Source organism: Cottoperca gobio, chromosome 8 (genome assembly GCF_900634415.1).
Source record: "Cottoperca gobio chromosome 8, fCotGob3.1, whole genome shotgun sequence".
In the NCBI taxonomy this organism is placed as follows: Eukaryota; Metazoa; Chordata; class Actinopteri; order Perciformes; family Bovichtidae; genus Cottoperca; species Cottoperca gobio.
In genome coordinates this window covers 9,163,475-9,182,137 of record NC_041362.1, presented here as the reverse complement: position 1 = coordinate 9,182,137, position 18,663 = coordinate 9,163,475, and the positions used below count along the sequence as shown (strand labels likewise).

General features: G+C 40.4%; 1 protein-coding gene across 2 annotated transcripts in view; it reads right to left on the bottom strand.

Annotated features, from left to right (window-relative positions):
- The window catches only part of LOC115011959 (ras-related protein Rab-26-like), a 44,428-nt gene that overhangs the window by 19,035 nt on the left and 6,730 nt on the right, over window positions 1-18,663 (bottom strand). For both annotated transcript variants that reach the window (XM_029437268.1, XM_029437267.1), the window contains exons 3-4: window positions 6,147-6,188; window positions 4,445-4,511 (exon numbers count right to left, since the gene is read on the bottom strand). In XM_029437268.1, coding sequence (XP_029293128.1) covers window positions 4,445-4,511; window positions 6,147-6,188 — 109 coding nt within the window. The remainder of the gene's footprint in view (window positions 1-4,444; window positions 4,512-6,146; window positions 6,189-18,663) is intronic.

The following is an 18,663-nucleotide window of genomic DNA, read 5'->3' as shown; positions in this document are numbered from 1 at the left end:
TAACATTGCTTGAATAACATTCTGAGAAATGCCTTTATCTTGCAAATAAATACATGTGTAGAAGAGTATTTGTGTAAATTCAGTATTCAACTTTACAGCATGAATGATTTAGAAGTGAAAAAATAGTCCATGTCCTGCCAGCTGTGTATGGAGCAGTTTTCCCAGGGAGTGCAGGTATTTGAGAGGCAGCGAGGGACTGTGCAGCTGAGAAAGGAGGCAGCTCAGGAGAGATGAGCATGAGGCAGACAAATGGCTATGTAATAAAGCGGAGCTCTGCTAAAACCTGTCCTGGAGATGTTTCTCACGCTTTGGTTTTTAGTCATCACTCTTTGATTGAAGTCAGGACACAGAAAATCATAAACTGCTGCAACTGTTTCTGTGTGTGTGTTCATGAACGCGTTTCTACAAACTGTATTAAAAATTATTTCCATGAAGCTGTTTATTATAAATGCTCCAGTATCTGTATAACTCAGTCTCAATAGTTTTCTTTTTTCTTTTGAAAACAACCCAAAACCATCATTTCTGAACATACAACCTCAGTTTTCTGAGCACCGGAAACAATGGACTCAATCAAGAAGTGTCATTATATGCGGGATTTACTGGCAAATGTAACAGTGAAATTGAGGTTTGAAGGACGTGATGAAAAGAGATTGTGAGCACAGAATAGAGAACGAGGAGGAGGAAGAAAAGCTGGAATGAAAAGCAATATGACAACAAAAGGAGGAAGACCTTAATTGGTGAGACACTTTAAAAAGCTGAAAACAATGAGAGCAAGGAAGAGAAAAGCTAAAAACAAAAGATGGAAAAGCAGCAATGGGAATTGGAGAAAAACATTATGACTTGTGTATGTTTAGTGTCTCTTCTTCACAGTCACAGAAACACTTCATGTTCAATCTCACATCTGTGATTATATTTACGTCATTTGAAAAGCTTTAATTTGTTTCTATTGCTCTCTCGTGCGTCGTGGATTGTATGCGTCTTTTTATCATTTCATTTTAAGTTCCGGCTTCATTGCTTTTTATTAAATTGCACAGTGCAGAGCGTAATGGCAGGGTTAGTAAATCAAACATTACGGTGGAATTAAGCTTTTCTTTGAGAGTTTAGAAAAAGCTTTCAGACATGAAGACAGTTAAAAAAAGAAAAGAAATCAGCCTCAAATAAAACACACCTGTTAATTTAATTAAATTTGAGCCGAGCCGGATAAGGAAATCTCCTGTACATATGGAGAACAGTATAACACAGCCCCACTGCGCCTCAGCAGAGAGCCCTCCATCAATCTGGTATGGGACAAATAAACGGTTGTGCAGAATGACTGAAAGGAGACGCATATTGTTGGAATATAAAACGTCTGGTCGTTTCCTTTTTAACTCTAAATGCATTTGTTGAGGTGAACCGTTTTATTTCTATCCAACAACATCGCCCAGCAAACCTGTAATTTACATACCTTTCTTTGTGTTTCGTCTCTTTCTCATCACCAGTTGTTTTCACACTGAGGGTTTCTGTTTTATCACAGTACACACCAATAAGCTAAACCAAAATGAGCATTTAAACTGTGAAAAACAACCTGAAAACTGAAATAGAGACTTACATTTTCATACAAAAATGAACGGAAGAATAGCTGAAGGCCGTGTACACCTTTTCTCCCACACAGTGCATATTCACCACTAACAAACCTCTGTGTCCTCTCCCAACTCCGTCCCTCCACCCTCCCACACTCATCCTCTCTCTCTAGATTCATCAGCATTTTAGCTCTGGATTTACATTCGGCTCTGCTACGGCCCCACCAAGTTACAGCAGATAATTCACCATGGCGTCATGGAGGAGTGCGTGTTTGCATGTAAAACGTTGTTTGTGTAAATGGGTTTAAGGTCATAAAATGACTCCTGCCAGACTTCTCTAAACTGTGCGATCTGAAAGTAATTCAGTGTGTCATTATGTCCCTGACATTGGCTTAAACATAAAAAGTGTTGCATATGAATAAAGCAGCGATAAACCATAACACAGTTGCAGTAAGCCATGGCATGGGACGCTGAGTAGAATTTAATTTGTGGCCGTTGGCATTAAACACAGCTTCCTGGCCTCAAGCTATCAATTATTATTAAAAGCTTGAGGTGTTGTCAGACTTGGCAATGTTGTGAACAAGAAAAAGTTACTCATTGCCTTTAATCTTCCTGCATACAGCTTGGATGTATCATTTTCAAATGATACAGACAAATGTGCACTTTCTTTACCCTCTGCCACACAGCACTTAAACAACTGTATACGATTCAAGGCGTAGCTTTGCCCAAGGTCGGCTGGTGTTTCATAGAGATACTTTAATGCAGGCAGATGTACAGTGTAGCTTAAAACAGGGACAAGTCGCAGGGGCTCACTCTGGGCATACAAGGAAGGACTAAAGTGCACTTTGCAGAAAGAAACTTGAGTTTGTTTTCAGAGTTTATGGGCAGCACAAAGAGACAGTGTAGAGTTTACACACACAGTGTAAAAGGTAAGTAGACCGATCAAAATGTATTGTGCTTTGGTTTGATCAAAATACTGACAACTGGGGAAACCAAAGTACCGGAGCCTTTTGTAAAACACTTCAGAAACTGCCAAAGCTCACCGATGTTGCTGAAACAGGAGTTTGTTCAGGTTAAGTCAAAAGATGCAGTGAATCAGTCAGCAACATTTATAGGCCCTGGATCTACACGGGTGTTTAAGTGATGAGCGGAGTGCTTTTTGCTCTGGTCTTGCGCTCGGCACAAAAGACGTTCATTTACACAAGCCTGTCAAGCTCTCATAAATCCTACAGAAGCTAAAATAAAAGTTTATCGTTCTGATTCTATCATAGTAATACCAGAGGCTATTTCTAATTATTTTCTCACTGCCAGCTCTAGACAGACAGGTGAGGAGATCAGCGTAAAAAAAAGGTAACATCTCTGAGGATGCAACACTGTGTTCTGTATCTGTGGTATAGACAGTGCAGCTGCCTGAACTTATCCTGTGATATACTTCATGGTGGTAGTAAAAGCAATTGAAAATCCTGACACTGAGATATCTAAGGCTACACTACAAAAGATGGGTGATGTGGTTTTCAGAGGAAGGAAAGTTCCCGGGCGTTGTGCCTGAAACTGGACCTGCTAAAAGTCCTCCAGGGTCTCTTACTTCCAGAGGACAGAGACAAATAAATCCTGCTATAAATATGCAGGGTAACCACCAGTGCATGGCACGCATTATGAGAATAACACACAGACCATTTATACTCCCTAAATCACACCCCACACACACACACACACACGATTACAAGATGGAACCAGGTGATGCATTCTCAATATGAGGGGACACAATGACAAAACGCATACTGCGACATTGTGTGACTATCAAGAAGAAAAAAAAGCCCCCATTTTGCCTCTCATAGAAAAGTCAGTCCCACTTGGAAAGCTTTGCATGTAAAAAAAAAGAAGAAAAAGGTTAAATCCTTTAGTTCTTTCAGGTATGTTTCATCTATTATCAAGCTGTTTTCACTGAAACACTTACTGCTTATGCCAGTTCAGCAGTAGTTAGTGTGTGTGTGTGTGTGTGTGTGTGTGTGTGTGTGTGTGTGTGTGTGTGTGTGTGTGTGTGTGTGTGTGTGTGTGTGTGTGTGTGTGTGTGTGTGATCTGGGAATAACATGAGAAATTCATATTTAGACTCTGGGGTGCACCCGGCCAAAACAATTGCCCTTTGGCGACAACTAGAAGTTGGAGTAACAGACACTGTATGTGTGACTTAATAATTAAACTTGGATGGTTAAAGAAAGATGGAACATTACTAATCACACTATGTTTGTGATAATAATCAGGGTTTGAGTTATGTGCCTAATATACAAGGTTATGTGGATTTGATTGAAGCAATTTACTATAAGCAGCTCTGCCTCGATTTCCAGCTTTGGAGTGTGGCCACTAAGAGCTTTCTAAATGAACTTGTATGGCACACCGTTTTGAATAAAAAGTAGACAGAGCTACATGCAGACACACACCCATCTGTGATTACTGATTACTGATCATCAAAAGACTCTCATGAATCCAGAATGTGTTGTCCTTCCATCCCAGGAGAAGAGTTATAAAACCTCAGCGCTTCATTATACTGCACTATGGAAGCAATCTCATCTTCACCTTGACACTAACACGGCTGTCAATTATAACTGGTATAAAAAAAACTATATTTTTATGGCAACACAGCATGTGTAGGCAATAATTTGGTGCACAGGAAGAGTGTCCAATGTATAAAAGCGTATGCACGTCATAGCTTCCCCTCTGCTACGAAACACTCCATGGTTAAAAAACAAAACAAACACCAAACACTAAAACTGCCATAATCTGAATATTAGGTTGAACGTCCAGTATATGAAGGGTAACAGTAAATCCTCCGCAGTACAACAATCTCAAAACTGCACACAAGTGTGTGTATATGCACGTGTCTCACCATGGGCGTCACGGTAGTAGGCATGAGTGACACTGCGGAACCTCTCCTGTCCAGCTGTGTCCCAGATCTGCAGGGAATAAGAGCGGAAGGTCACTGAATAGACACAGCAGTTTCCATCTTTTTAATAAATCCCCTGTTTGCTCAGCCATCTCGCTAGAGCTCATTGTGAAGCCCTCTGTTCAATTTACTCCTGTGATCCTGGATAAGTCTGGAATATGGAAATTAAATATGCAGGACTATTGAATAGGCCATTTTCTTGTGAATTCAGCACTGAAAGAAATCCGTACTCAAGGCTGTATTCATTTATTTATTTTTGCCACTCGGGGGCAGCGCAGCAGTCTGTAAGCGCAACATTGAAATTATCAGCATGAAGCTAACGTGACCTATGTACGTATCGGCAGACCCGGAGCAACATTAGTTAGTCATGGTCACTTCCACCTGATTAATGTAAGCACACTATTTCCCTACCATTTGGTGTTGGGCAGGTGACATGCAAGTGCGTTCATCAAAGCTTTAATTTTTTTGCTGCCCTGCGGCGGCTGGAAACAAGGTTGATTAGAAGGACGAGAGGGAATCAAAACACTAAAGTTAAAAGGCTGTGAAATGAAAACAATGAGCTAACAGATGCAACAATCCCTACAAGCAACCCATTTTACATTACACATACGTTATCGGATCCATTGCCAATATAACACATTCCTTGTTAGTCCAGATTTAAGGTCACAGCACATATTTCTTTCCCATCATTCCTAATCTTTAACTCGGTCTGGGTCATGATATTGAATATTAATTAGCTGTGGTCGATGCCATTCGTCCCCATGAACAACCTTAAGTCTGTCTTTCCCCCCCACCAGGCAACATTGTCTCTCATCACAGTTCGACTCCATTGGAAATTACATTTACTTCTCTTCTTAGAGCAGACCTGTGCAGGTTGACCACAGCTCTTACTTTCTTTCTGTAGATTTTTTAATGAGCATTTTTTCTGGACCTTCTCTCTTTTTTCTGTCTTTCTGAGACGTGTCAGCTTTGTTGCTGATTCTGCTCCCCGATTGCCCCCTGGGGCAATAGCCCTCCCCCCCAGGATCCAGGTGACAGTAATGAAGAAAGCCAATTACTGGAGGAAAAATAACTCTCCTTCTCTTCGTTTGTAGGCTACAGTGTGCTCAGCAGACTGACAGACAATTTACCTCAAATAAATTACCGAGCAAAAGCCCACTCCACCAGCTTCCGTCAACACCTAATTCGAATCACTAGGGATGATTCACACATTTGCTTGCTCTGTGAGAACTATACAAATAATACAACGACGTTAATGAAACAGTGAATGAAGTGTGGAGTAGGGAAGAAAACTCAAAGCCTCATGGACAGTAGTTATGGAGATAGAAAAACCCTAATTATCTTTGAGGGGCTTTTTGTATCAAGATGGTTGATTTCCTCACAAATCAAGGCCACAGTCTCATCTTTACTTCATGTTGCGCGATGAGGCACATGCATCATCTAGAGGCACTGCTAAAGCTCAAATGTTGTTTTTATCTTGGAGACAGAAGTAGGTGAGAAACAGGATCTGACAGGGGGCTACAAGGCCACAGGGGTTAGAGCCTCATTCTTATTTGGTTGACACCTTTCTCTTGGCCACTCTCGTATTATACAAATTGTGTAGGAAAACGTAAAATGATTTTTCAGGATTAAATGAAGTTCTTACCTGGAGCTTCACCTTGACTCCATCAATGTTCAGGACTTTATTCTGGAAATGAAAGCAAGAAATCATAAGTGACAGTGCCTAAATTTAAACATGTTTTCCAACCAGCAACAACTTCTACAGTGTGTGGAAGAAACAACCTGGAGGTGTGTAAGCGTCAGTTTGTGGTCAGACACTCCTCTCCTCTCCTCTCTCCATCAATATTGCATGTTTGCACCTCACTTTGGCCCCTTTTCATAAAGTCTCGCCTCTTTCCTCCAGAGGATTACCCTCTCTGCTCTCCTCGCCTCCCTGCGTCTCGCCATCTTAGAGAAACATTCCTCTGATCTCGGCTTCAATCTGCTGCACCACACAGCAGGGTGAGGATCAGCCAAATGGATGTGCAGTTTCCCAGGTCAGAGGGCGACTCTCTCTCTCTCCTCTCTCTCTCTCTGTCTCTATTGGGTGAGCTAGATGCACACAAAAGGTTAAACAACCTGCCATCAAATTAAATTCAGTCGAAATGATGGCAGGAGTTGGTTCAAGTTAAAAATAACTTTACTAAATGTTAGGTAGAGCTGCTCTTATCGCATGGACAAAATAAGCCTTATGCCCATTTGGCTCAGTCGAGATTACAAATCATAAGAAGACAATTCACTCTATAAATCATTGCCATTTACCAAACGTTACAGTACAGTATATATGGGCCGACTTGTCCCTGTAGCCCAATTGCACACCTGGCCTATATACAGAAGTCAGCCAGACGGATAAATCAGCTCTGGTGTGTGAATCTGCCCTCTGCCCTTCACCTCATTCATCACTCCTGATCCAACACCTGGAGGAGCATTACATCTCATTGATCTACACTGTAAGACCAACGCTGCCCTGCTTGAGGAGGAAATTAGGGATGCAACTAATAAGTATTTTCATTATCAATTAATCTTCAGATTCTTTTCTTTATTAATCATTTTGTTTATAAATAGTGCATTTTAAGTTCCCTGAGCCTAATGTGATGTGGTCTTCAAATGTCTTGTTTCGTCCAAAACCCAAATATAGTTAGTTTACTATCAAATATAAGAAATAAAAAAGGAGCAAAGTGTCACATTTGAAAAGCAGGAACCAGAGAATGATCTGCAACAATCTACAACAATGAGGTTGTACTTAGGCACAGCTGTGCTTTGAGCTAAATACTTACGTCAGCATGCTAACATGCTTTCAATGCCAACATGTATAATGCTCATTATGTTCACCATCCAAGTTCAGCTTGTTAGCATGCTAACATTTGCTAATTAGCCCTAAACACGGTACAGATGAGGTTGATGGGAATGCCATTAGTTACAGGTTGTTGGTCATACACCAAAGTATTTGATAACAAATTTGGATCAGTTGATGGTGCCAGCTCATTATCATCCTGAGGGAGAACATGCGTGTCTGCACCAAATCTCATAGCAATCCATCCAACGGTTTGAGACATTTCATTAAAAAAACACAAATTTCAACCTGAATTTTTTCTTGATGTTTGTTAAGTAATTGTGGGACGAAGGCCTGTAATTACTTTGGGTACACTTATATTAATATGGTCAAACTTCAGTCTCCGTACATATTTGGAGAGGCGACTGTCCTTATGGCAGCAAAGCACAGATGCAAGAAAAAGAAAGAGGCCCTAAATCAGACAGTTGATGCTATGTGTCGACTAGGATTCGGAGCCATCCAGGGGATCCATCTTCCATCTTTAGATAAACAATTTATGGAATGCCTTGCTTGAGGATAAATGTCGAGAGAGAGTGGATGTTCGCCTGAATAGATACAATGTGACTGAATCTGTGTATTCGCTTGTGCTGTTCATCTTCTATTCTCCTTGATCAAGATTCTAATAAACCTTCAGCCTAAGACTTCACTTCCGTTTCCATCAGCTTCTTTGGTTTCCAGTACTCTGCTCATTAAGAATTTCCTTTGCAAGGTTGAACAGAGGAAAAGTGAGGGGATCAAAGTCAGTAGTTTTCATTGTCTGGGGCCCATGAATGAACAACATCTGGTTCGTACAAATATTTACAGGCAATCCATCACGGGCCGACCACACTAGTGGCTAAAAAGACTGAAACGATCACGATTACTCCGTTAACAAACAGTTCCCTTAAATTTTCTCTTAAATGTCTCTATAGGAAATGCTTGTAAAATGAATGACTGCCCTGGACAGTCACATCACCTCATATGTATACACACACACACACACACACACACACACACACGCTAACCTTCCAGCCGAGCACTTAGAAAAAGATACAATTTTTTTTTGACGTGTTGGGTTGATTTACCTCCCTGAGAGTCGCAAAGGAGGAATCTCATACATATTCACGGGCAAGTCAAGCTGTAGTTTGTAAGTGTGCTGTGATAGGAATCTGAATCTCAGAAGACTTCATTCCCTGTTGTCATGAAAAACAACCTACAATGTGCTCGGAGGCTTCATAAATATTTAGTGACCCAGAAAAAGAGGCTCATGGTAGCACTGCAAGGACTTGGGGTGGTTAGTCGGGCTTGATTGCGCGGATAATTATGTTGGATTTGTTAAGAGGAATTACTTGATATCAGCCAGAACAGGACATAATGAGAGATTTAATGAGCACTGAGAGTGTGGACTGAGCAGGATATAAAAAAGCATCTGAGAAGCTTATATGACTAAGTCTACTGTGGTAAAATGTGGAATTAAGGTATTGTAGATTAGACTGTCAATCACACTTCCAGCAACACTGTCTCCAACTTTCAAAACTTTCTCAGGTTTCAACATCTTACGAGCTGACGCAGCACAGCTCTGTGTAGTTACAATGTACTTACAATTTACAGAGGGACTGCTGAGAAGCTTGCACTACTTTCAGCTCAATTTCATTTCCTGAGAAAAATAAATGGCAAACACCCTCCAAACAGAACATATCTTCAAATACAAACTGATCGACTTACCAGCCAGACACTGGATGTTAGCCATTTAATCTTTTTCCCCACCCAAAAAGGTACATGAGTGAGAAAGCAGAGTCAGTCGAGAATGACTAACAGCACTTCACAGGGATCATAAATTACAAATGCACGAGGAGCTTTCAGAGGGGCTTGTGAAGTGTGAGCCAATAAAACATTAATGGAGGCAGCGTGAGGCAAAGAACGGGAGCAAGATGGCCACAAAAAGGTTGCGTACGAGACAAATTCACCGCACTGGCGAAAAATAATGAGAAAGACGGTACAGTATATGGGGCTGTTCCTCGATATCTTTTCTTTTGCTCTGAGAGCTCAACGGTGCAAAAGGCAGCCTGGCCTCAACACACACGTCACAAATCAAAGCAATGGAGGGAAATAAGTTAAGAACCGAGGGCAGGGAGAGAGGCAGCGCTCTGCTCTGCAGTCAACCCAACTCCCAGCTGTCAAGTTTTCTAAGTCATGCTGACACAGACAAATGCACACACTGGAGCATACTGTGCCCACAAACACATTCAACCCCTTCACCCTGCCTGCCTACAGGAAGGCACTCATTTTATTTTGATGGTTATGATAGAAGCGCACGTCACACTAAGTCGGCGGCATTACAGTTTATGTAATTTCATGATATACCTGTAATACATTTTCTCAATACTGGAAAATATGTAGATTAGATAAGACATTTGTAATGCAGTGAATCAAAAACCTGATTAATGCGGCAAACATCCTTTTACGTCTTGCAGTTTATATTGTTATGGTGCTCAAACCTATTGCGCACAAAATTTAAATAATCACAAATCCTCTTGATCCCTTCTCATTCCCTCCTCTCCATCTTATTTTTTCTCACACACACACACACACACACACACACACACACAATCTCATGTCATAGAACTCATTTTTTGCCATTCGAGATAGGCTTTACTTCTGCATCCTCAGCCCAGATTCAGATCATAATTAGCCTCTACTGTATAGTCATGCCTCAACATCAAGTGGACACACAATTTGATGTCAGGAAATTGAATAAGACCAAAAATACCGTGGAGAACTGTGATTACCAGAGGGGAAATGGTCACGGAGGTTCAATCCCCGGCCCCTGCGGTCAACATGTTGAAGTGTCCTTGAGCAAGATACTGAACCACAAATTGCTCATGATGGGCTGGCCAACGGTGTGTGTGTGAATGTTTGTATCACTACTGATGAGCAGTGGCAGTACGGTGGCCTCTGACTCTGTATGAATGTGTTGGAAAAGCGCTATATAAAAGCAGTCCATGTAATAAAAGGTTATTATTACGGTCAGACACAGTGTGAGAATTGGAATCTTTATAGTGTGACGTCAACATATAAATAAATCAGACATCTCCACCTCTGTAATTTAAGAGGTTGATTGGAATTGGTAGTTAAACATCCTATAATACAGTTGATACTTAATTGTCTAAACCTCCTCTCCTCAAGATTCTAGATACAGCGTCGTCAGCATTTTCTAACCACAAGACTCTCTTTTACAAATACTTTCAAAGTCCACGGGGTATTCTCCTGGAGACAATAAATCACAATTACCAAGCCACACACAATGCAACATATAGACACCATTTAAATTATTGACGGGCTAGACTGGCTGACCTTAACTTGTGTGGTAACAATTTCAACTGATGATAATTGCCTATTGAAAAATGATTAAAACAATTACAATAAATAAATTATTAGTGTCATGTTTTACTCATATTGTTACTTTTATTTACTTGTTTTTTATTCTTTTTGCACACTTTTTTTGAATGGGCTCATGTTCCTCAATGGGTTTTAAATATAGACTATATTATATTATCATACCACTAGAATTGAATATGGAATTCATTCAAGGGATTCTGGGAAGAGTCACAGGGCTAAGAATGAAGGTTAAGTCTCAGGGAAAAAGCTTTCCCAAAGTCTGCTTTCCCAAAACACTTGTGACTGCCGTGTGTCAGTATAAAAGGCCGAACCTTCCTGTTATTGACTTTTTCACTTGGGTAACTTGGGTAAAAAGAGACAAATTGAAATTTGAACGCAACGGGCCTCAGGGCCCTTTCACAACGACAACTACACTCCTTCAAAAATGTAGGCTTCCTCATTCATGTTGATGTAACCGCAGCACTGGTAGAGCGGGAGGGCTGCTGCAGACCTAGGTCCTCTAAAAAAAGGCAAGGATACGGATTTACCTTGATCACTTTGCTCTTTTTGTTTACATCCGTCCATGTTTCAGATTAGAGCTGCTTCTTGGAAAAAGTAACTGGTTTGTAGTTAATTTATTGTGCATCACGGGTCCATTATGAGAATGCCATGAGGGTGGGCCTTGACCTCTGAGGCCCACACACACACACACACACACACACACACTGGCATGACACAAATCAAATGGCAACACAAAGGAGCACATTATGGTTGTGCGTTTGCTGTGATCATGCGTGGTGCTTAATGATCTTCTGTGGCTGAATCACAGCACAGAGTAGGTTGTGGGGCAAGCTGCTGGAACTCCAACATTTCTTGTCCGTCCTTCAAATGTCATTGACGCCTCAGTTTTTCCTCAAACAACAAAACAAATATAGAACACAAGTGAGCAGGTGCACAAATCTAAAGTAAAACACTGGAGGTAGATGAGCAGAACTGTGCATTCAAGGAAAACAAACCACTTCCTTCCAATCAACATCACGTCCTCTGGGTCAGGCCACAGACGTCGGTCTGCATCACGTGACATACTGCAGCGGCCAGACGACAAGATAATCCATCCCTGGATAGCCTTCACTGTAATGTCCCTGCATTCACATTACAACCAGAGAATTGAACTGCACTGACTGCTAATGTGGAGTTTTTAACCACTAGCAGCGCGATGGAGTTCATCTTGGTGGTCAAGCACAAGTCACACTTTGTGCAACACTGAATATAAACATAACTTTTGCCACCTTTCACACGCACCTTGTGCAACCTGTGGTGAATCTGCATTATACTGCATGTGAAAAAGGAAATGTGTCCTTTTTTTGTTTACTGAATAAATGGTTTGAGAGTTTGTTTATGCAATTAAAATGTACAAACCAGTTTTCATCTGCTTGTTATTTACAATTAGAACTATTGTCGCTATCATTTAGCACATTTTAGTAACTTTTGCAGTTGCAGCTGTGAAATCAGTTTGTGAGAAAACTAATTACTTATAAAAAAGGAAATTCAAAGCAGAAAAGGATGCGCTTCATAACATCAACTAACAGGATCAGGCTTGAGGTAAGTATTACATTTAGTTACACGTTTAAAAATAAGCATACTTCTATTTATTCGTTCCACCCTGTTATCCTCTTGATATTCTGTTTCTTTGTACAGGTCTCTCTGTTGAACAAAATCCATCTCCCCTCGCCTAATTCTTCACCATTTCCATCTTTCATCAGCTTCGTCCAGTGATGCTCCCATATTCCAACAAGTCCCTTGCCACCTCTTTCATGCCATGGTTAAATATTCATGCTGCTCCTCAGGGCTCGCCGCTCTAGGTCTGTGACATTAGGCCAGCAGGAGGCAAAGCTGCTTTTTATTAATTACAAACATCTCCCTAGGCATACACTCACTTGGACAAACAGTCAAATGAAGCTGAATGCTTGACAACCTTTAGTAAGTGCGGGGGCTAATATATATATGTATATAACAGAAAAGCTCACACCTTATTATAGAATTAGACACATCAATTACAGAAAATCCAGCAGAATGGCTTTAAGTTAAGGTTACATGGAGTGCCTGTTTCTCTGTGTACTGTGCCTCTGGCTCTCATTGTAGCTCTAACTGTATCTTAATTCAATTCATTTAAAAAAGAAAAAGAAAAAGACTACCACTTGATGACATGATGAAGCTTGGCACTGTAATTGCACCCACTCAGAGAAGGCAGGCGTGTAGACAGGCTGGCAGGCGAGAGAGAGGGGATAATGGAGAAATTAATCAGCCATCGACTATATAAACTACAACTATAAAGAAAAAAAGAATGTCTAGATGCTGGAAACAAGCGAAAGAGTTGCATAAAGACTGCCATGTGTGACTGTCAGTGACACATGCACAATGACAGAGGAAGAATCAAAGAGTAGCGGAAGCTTTTAGAAGAAGATGCAATCATCGAGTCAAAGCTTGATTTTCATGATGATCCGTTATTGTCCTCTCACATGCCAGCGCTGCCTCTCTCCCTGCTGTCTTATTTTCCATCCATTTTCTGCGCTCGCTCTCTAAAATGGGCATCACAGACTCATATGATGGTATCTGAAACTTTTCTCTCTTTAAAACTCATCATGCAATATGTAAATTATGATTAGACATGGACAACTTATGGTATTTAAGACCTTCAGTTCATTAAAGCCCACAATATTTAGAGGTCAGTCTCAGCTCTTCTGTGTCGTCTCATCTCATCTCGAATATAAATGAAGCGAGAAATCATTTCACCAGCCTTTTGTCAATAGTTGGAGGGACTCCCACACAACTCCATCAGCATTCTTCAACTTGTCAAAGCAACAACCTCTCTGCTGTCATCAGCTTGATATGGTTTTGACTCCTGCTGATCTACAAGGTCGATAAAAACAAAGCTGCACAATCAACTCTATTTTTGCACAAAAGGAAAAATCAACAGCTGAATGATTACAATTCAGAGTATGTAAATACACTTGTGCCAAAGTGCATCTAGTTTGCACTTTGAGTCACAGTAATTATGCAATGACTAACATCCACTTGTTGCATGAGTCACTCTCTCGAAAACATAATGTCTAAAGATTTTCAGCCACTTCAAAATGCATTGTATAATAAATCTAAAATAGTGTGACACGTCAGATACGATGCAAAAAACAACCTACTGTACACAGTGAGTGTTTCGGGGTGTATTAGGCAGGCAGGCACGTTGAGTCTTTTTAAATCAGAGATGAAAGTAAACGGAAAGTGATTCACATCACCCGCGTCCTAATTTTATCTTTTTCTTTTCCATTGCTAAGGACGGACTGGCTCATGAGTCAAAGGTACAAAACATGATGGCGCAACGTGTGTGTGTGTGTGTGTGTGTGTGTGTGTGTGTGTGTGTGTGTGTGTGTGTGTGTGTGTGTTGCATTCCGATGAGTTCCACACGAGGTCTGCAACTAACAGTTATTTTTATTATCGATGAATCTGACGCTTATTTTCTCAATGAAAAACGCAGACCCCAGTATCCTACAGCACAAGGTGACGTCATCAAATTGTCAAATCTTTTTTTTTGTCCAAAATCCCAAAAGATAAATCAAATTACCAGGGAGGGAAGAGAAGTATTCAGAAAAAGTAGCAACACCACAATGTAGAAATGCTTAAAGGCTCTGTCACACAGTTCCGTATGGCAGAAACGTATGCTGGCACATATGGAAATTAGCATATACAACGTATATGAACGTATACAGAGCCTATTGATAGCGTATCACGTACTTACCGTGAAATGTTTTTTGAGCATGTTCAAAAATGTTTCACGGCTTCAGCGTTCAACAACGTACAGCAGTGTATTGCCGATATTATGTATACGCCGGCATAGTTTCCGCCATATGGCGAAGGAATACGCTAGGAATGTATAAGTACGTGTTACGCTATCAATACTGCTATTATATATATTGGATTGTTACTTATGCAATAACGTACAAGCAACATTTCAATGATGTAGTAGAGCCAATTTTAACTACTTTATACTTTGTTAGTTTAATCTGTTGCATTTCATTATATTTTACGTTACGTTTTTTATGAAGTCTAAAATCAGCAAAGTAACTAATAACTACAGTAGGTCATATAAATATGGTGGAGTATAAAGAACACCATTTCATCCTGAAATGTAGTAACGTACGAGTTTTAAGGAGCATAATAATGGAAAAACTGGTTTGTTGGTTGAAAAATAATAATAGTTGCCGATTAATAAACAAAACACTTATATTTTAAGCCTTTTTCACACCATATGCATTGGGGCAAATAACTTCAGAGCTTAACAGAGGAACTGCCGGCATTCGAACAGATCGCCTGCATCCCAAAACATGGTGACTAAACACAAGACCGCGCCAGTTTTCACAAACATTATTTGCCAACAGTGATGTAAGAGAGACGGCTAACAATGTCTGGATGCAGTCAGAAGAGAGAGACAGATGCATAACAAGACCTGCCTGCCTGGCTCGGCCCTGCTTCATTAACAGTTGCCACATCTGTTGAGCAGTGTTATCAGTGTGAACTTGTATATAGTGTGTGTGTGTGTGTGTGTGTGTGTGTGTGTGTGTGTGTCATTGACAGCCATTAAATGTGCCACTGAATGGAATTGAACAGAATCTCTCTGAAATATGCATCTCTCCATCTATTGATGGAGAGATACATATTTCAGAACAGACTTTTAATGTCGCAAATGTACTTACATACTCGGACAGCATTTGGACCCACAGCAAATTGCTTTTAAAATGTTCTGTCTGTTTTATTCCCATCTCCCTGGAAAGATAATCAAAATGAGATAATCTTTCCTTCTCATCCCAGCTAAACTGAGATCGTGGAACTATCTCACACATTCAGCCCATTAAGCCACTATCAATGCTATTGACCACACAAGGGCTCAGTCTTTCAGTGCAATCATGAAACACTGTTTACCAGAGGTTGGCCGGACCACAGGTAATACAAAAAAAATCTATATTTACAGCTTCAATTTCAGGTGGTTTGACAAAGAACATATTGGCACAATGTGAAGATACAGCTTTACACACAGAGACACGTGTTGCCTCCTTTAACATTAAACTCGTTACTTACTTTGTAGATTTTAATGAAGGAAAAGGAAACACCTATTACATATTCTGAACACCTTCAAACTCCCCATTATATTTCCAAAGACATGTAGCATGTGAGGTAAGCGTGTGTTGGGGAGATTTACAGATTAACCCCTCCTGACACACACACACACACACACACACACACACACACACACACACACACACACACACACACACACACACACACACACACACACACACACACACACACACACACACACACACACACACACACACACACACACACACACACACACACACAGTCTATACTGTTAATAAATAGCTCAATTATAAATAATTCAGTCCTGATGGCTGCACTGGTCAGTTCACCTAAGACAATAAAAGGTCATTGGAGACATAAACAACTACAATGCTACTGTAGCTGCTGAATTAGCTTTGCGCCTCATTAATGTACAAAATACACAAGTGAATTCAGAGCAGGTGCTCCCTTTTTTTGGAAAAGGAAACCCTCCCATCAGCAGTATTTGGCTTTGATCCTGGTTAATAAGGATGAGTGTGAGCATGTTGTCTTGCAAACGTATCGAAGGCTGAAGGGAAAGGATTTCTACATGTATTCTTTATGTCTCTTTCAGGTTGCAATGCAGTACAGTGCTGAAATGCATCCCCACTTCAAGTTATCCTAAAAATCAGACAACTAAAATGTTAAGTGAAGATTTTTTGCAGTTGCCCGATTCATAGCCCCCACCCCCACATACATACTAATTACGCCCAAAAATAACATCAGAGGAAAGTGAAACTTGAATCAATGGGGATGTCGGGTATTGTGTGAAGCTCTCCTGCTTTGCTTGAAAAGAGAAACTTAATTTTTAAGCTTTAACTCTGAAACTTCTAGTCTAAGTTGTGACGCACAGGGGTAAAGTTAGCCTAAACTATCCGTTATTAACTCCGTTATTAATTCAGTGAGGTATAGGCCGAGTTATATCCAATATTCTACGCTTGAGTTATAAATCAGGGGATCACCAAAGTCACAATGTTTCATTTTCTCAGGACCATTAATGTCTTTGTATAATTTGATGGCAATCCATCCAGTAGTTGTTGAGATATTTGACACGGCCTTTCCTCGAGCCATGGATAAACATGGATAAAAACAACAATCCTCACCGCAGCATGAATCTGATATGTGAAGCGCAGTTGCTCTCTGCCACCCATTACTCAGTGATGAACTCAAGCCCATCGATTGTAGCTGATTTAGCACTGCAAGGATAAATCATTAAGATAAAAGGTCTCGTGTACAATTCTGACTACAAACATGGTGCAATTAATTAGTATGGCACATGTGATCTGTGTCTCTTAACCCTGCCAAGGACCTTTTATGGACCACCACTAGATCGAGTGTTCTAAGTAAATCATTGGAGAAGGAGGCAGTGTTGTGCGGTTTCAAATGTCCTGGGCTGCTATGATAACTCACTTCCTCCCAAGAATATAAGATGCAACTATCAGTTTATCACAGTGAATTTAAATGATCTGTGACTAACTCATTGGGCAAATTATTTATATTGTGGCACACATCGCATGCCAATATGATTTGAGAAATCTGCAAGCATGAGGTCACCGAGTTCAAGGCTGGTCATGCACCTTAAATCAAGCAGTTAAGCTCCAGAATGACAGAGAGAGAGAAAAGAAAAGCTGTTTTTATGCTTGATGTGACAATAATAAGAAGGGTGAGTAGTAAACATTAACTGGCACACAATTAAGGACTTGTAGAAGCCAAGAGGATAGAAACCATTGTAAAGATAAACCAAACAAGATGAAAGCAGTGGCTAAATATAAATAAGATATATCATATAACTCAAAACCACAAATGAGGAAAACGTCAGGGGATCATAAAAGTGTGTACAAAATGTCATGGCAATCCATCCAGTAGCTGCTGAGATATTTCAGTCTGAAGCACAAAAGGGTTGAACAAACCAACAAATTGAAATTGCCACCCATAGAGGCTGAAAATCCTAAAGTTTGGCATCATTCTGACTCCGTCTTCCCAATTTAAACAAGAAGCCACGTTTATTAAAACAGGTACAGAGAGGTGAAATCTCTGGTTGCATAAGAGGGCTGTCACCCGGGGCAGAACTGACAGCTGGGAGCAGCTCCCTAGTCTCTCAGTAGAGGTGGGAAGTGCTGCTCTTCTCCCCATTACTGCAGTTGTGTCAACAGAGGGATTGAAGAATTACTTCTCTCCAGTGTCACAAGGTGAGGTAGATTTTGAAGAGGGAGAGGGAAAGAAAGGTTGTTTTTTTCCTGCCACATCGGAAATGAAAGGAAGCCTTTTGGTGTAATGTTGTTAATTGGCTTCCTGTCTGAGCATTTCCTCTTTTTCCTCCTCCTTAACAGTCCTCTGTTTGAATCTCAAAGAAATTACTCTCAAAGCTTTGTTTCAAAATGAAGACATTTTCACCACAATAATGGAGAAAGAATCCTCTTTGAAGCTGACATTAGGTTTTCAGTAAACAACATTTGGGACTCATTATGTTTACAGCCAAGATAAACTCATCAACTTCCACGCTGCTCTTTGTAACTGTGGGATGCATTTGTTTGGCTTCAAGCTACAACATTTAAAAGAATAAACACACCACACATTAGTTTTCAGCAAAAAGCCAAATCGCATGCCAAGTAGGAAAGAGGCAGAAAAGTTAAGGGGAATTGATAGTATGATGGATGTGGACTATTACAACAATAAACATTTATATTGGTCCTGCAGTGTGTGAAAATCTGATTAAGATGGCTGGCTGGCTGACATGTCAAATATTTCATGCGTTTGGTTACAG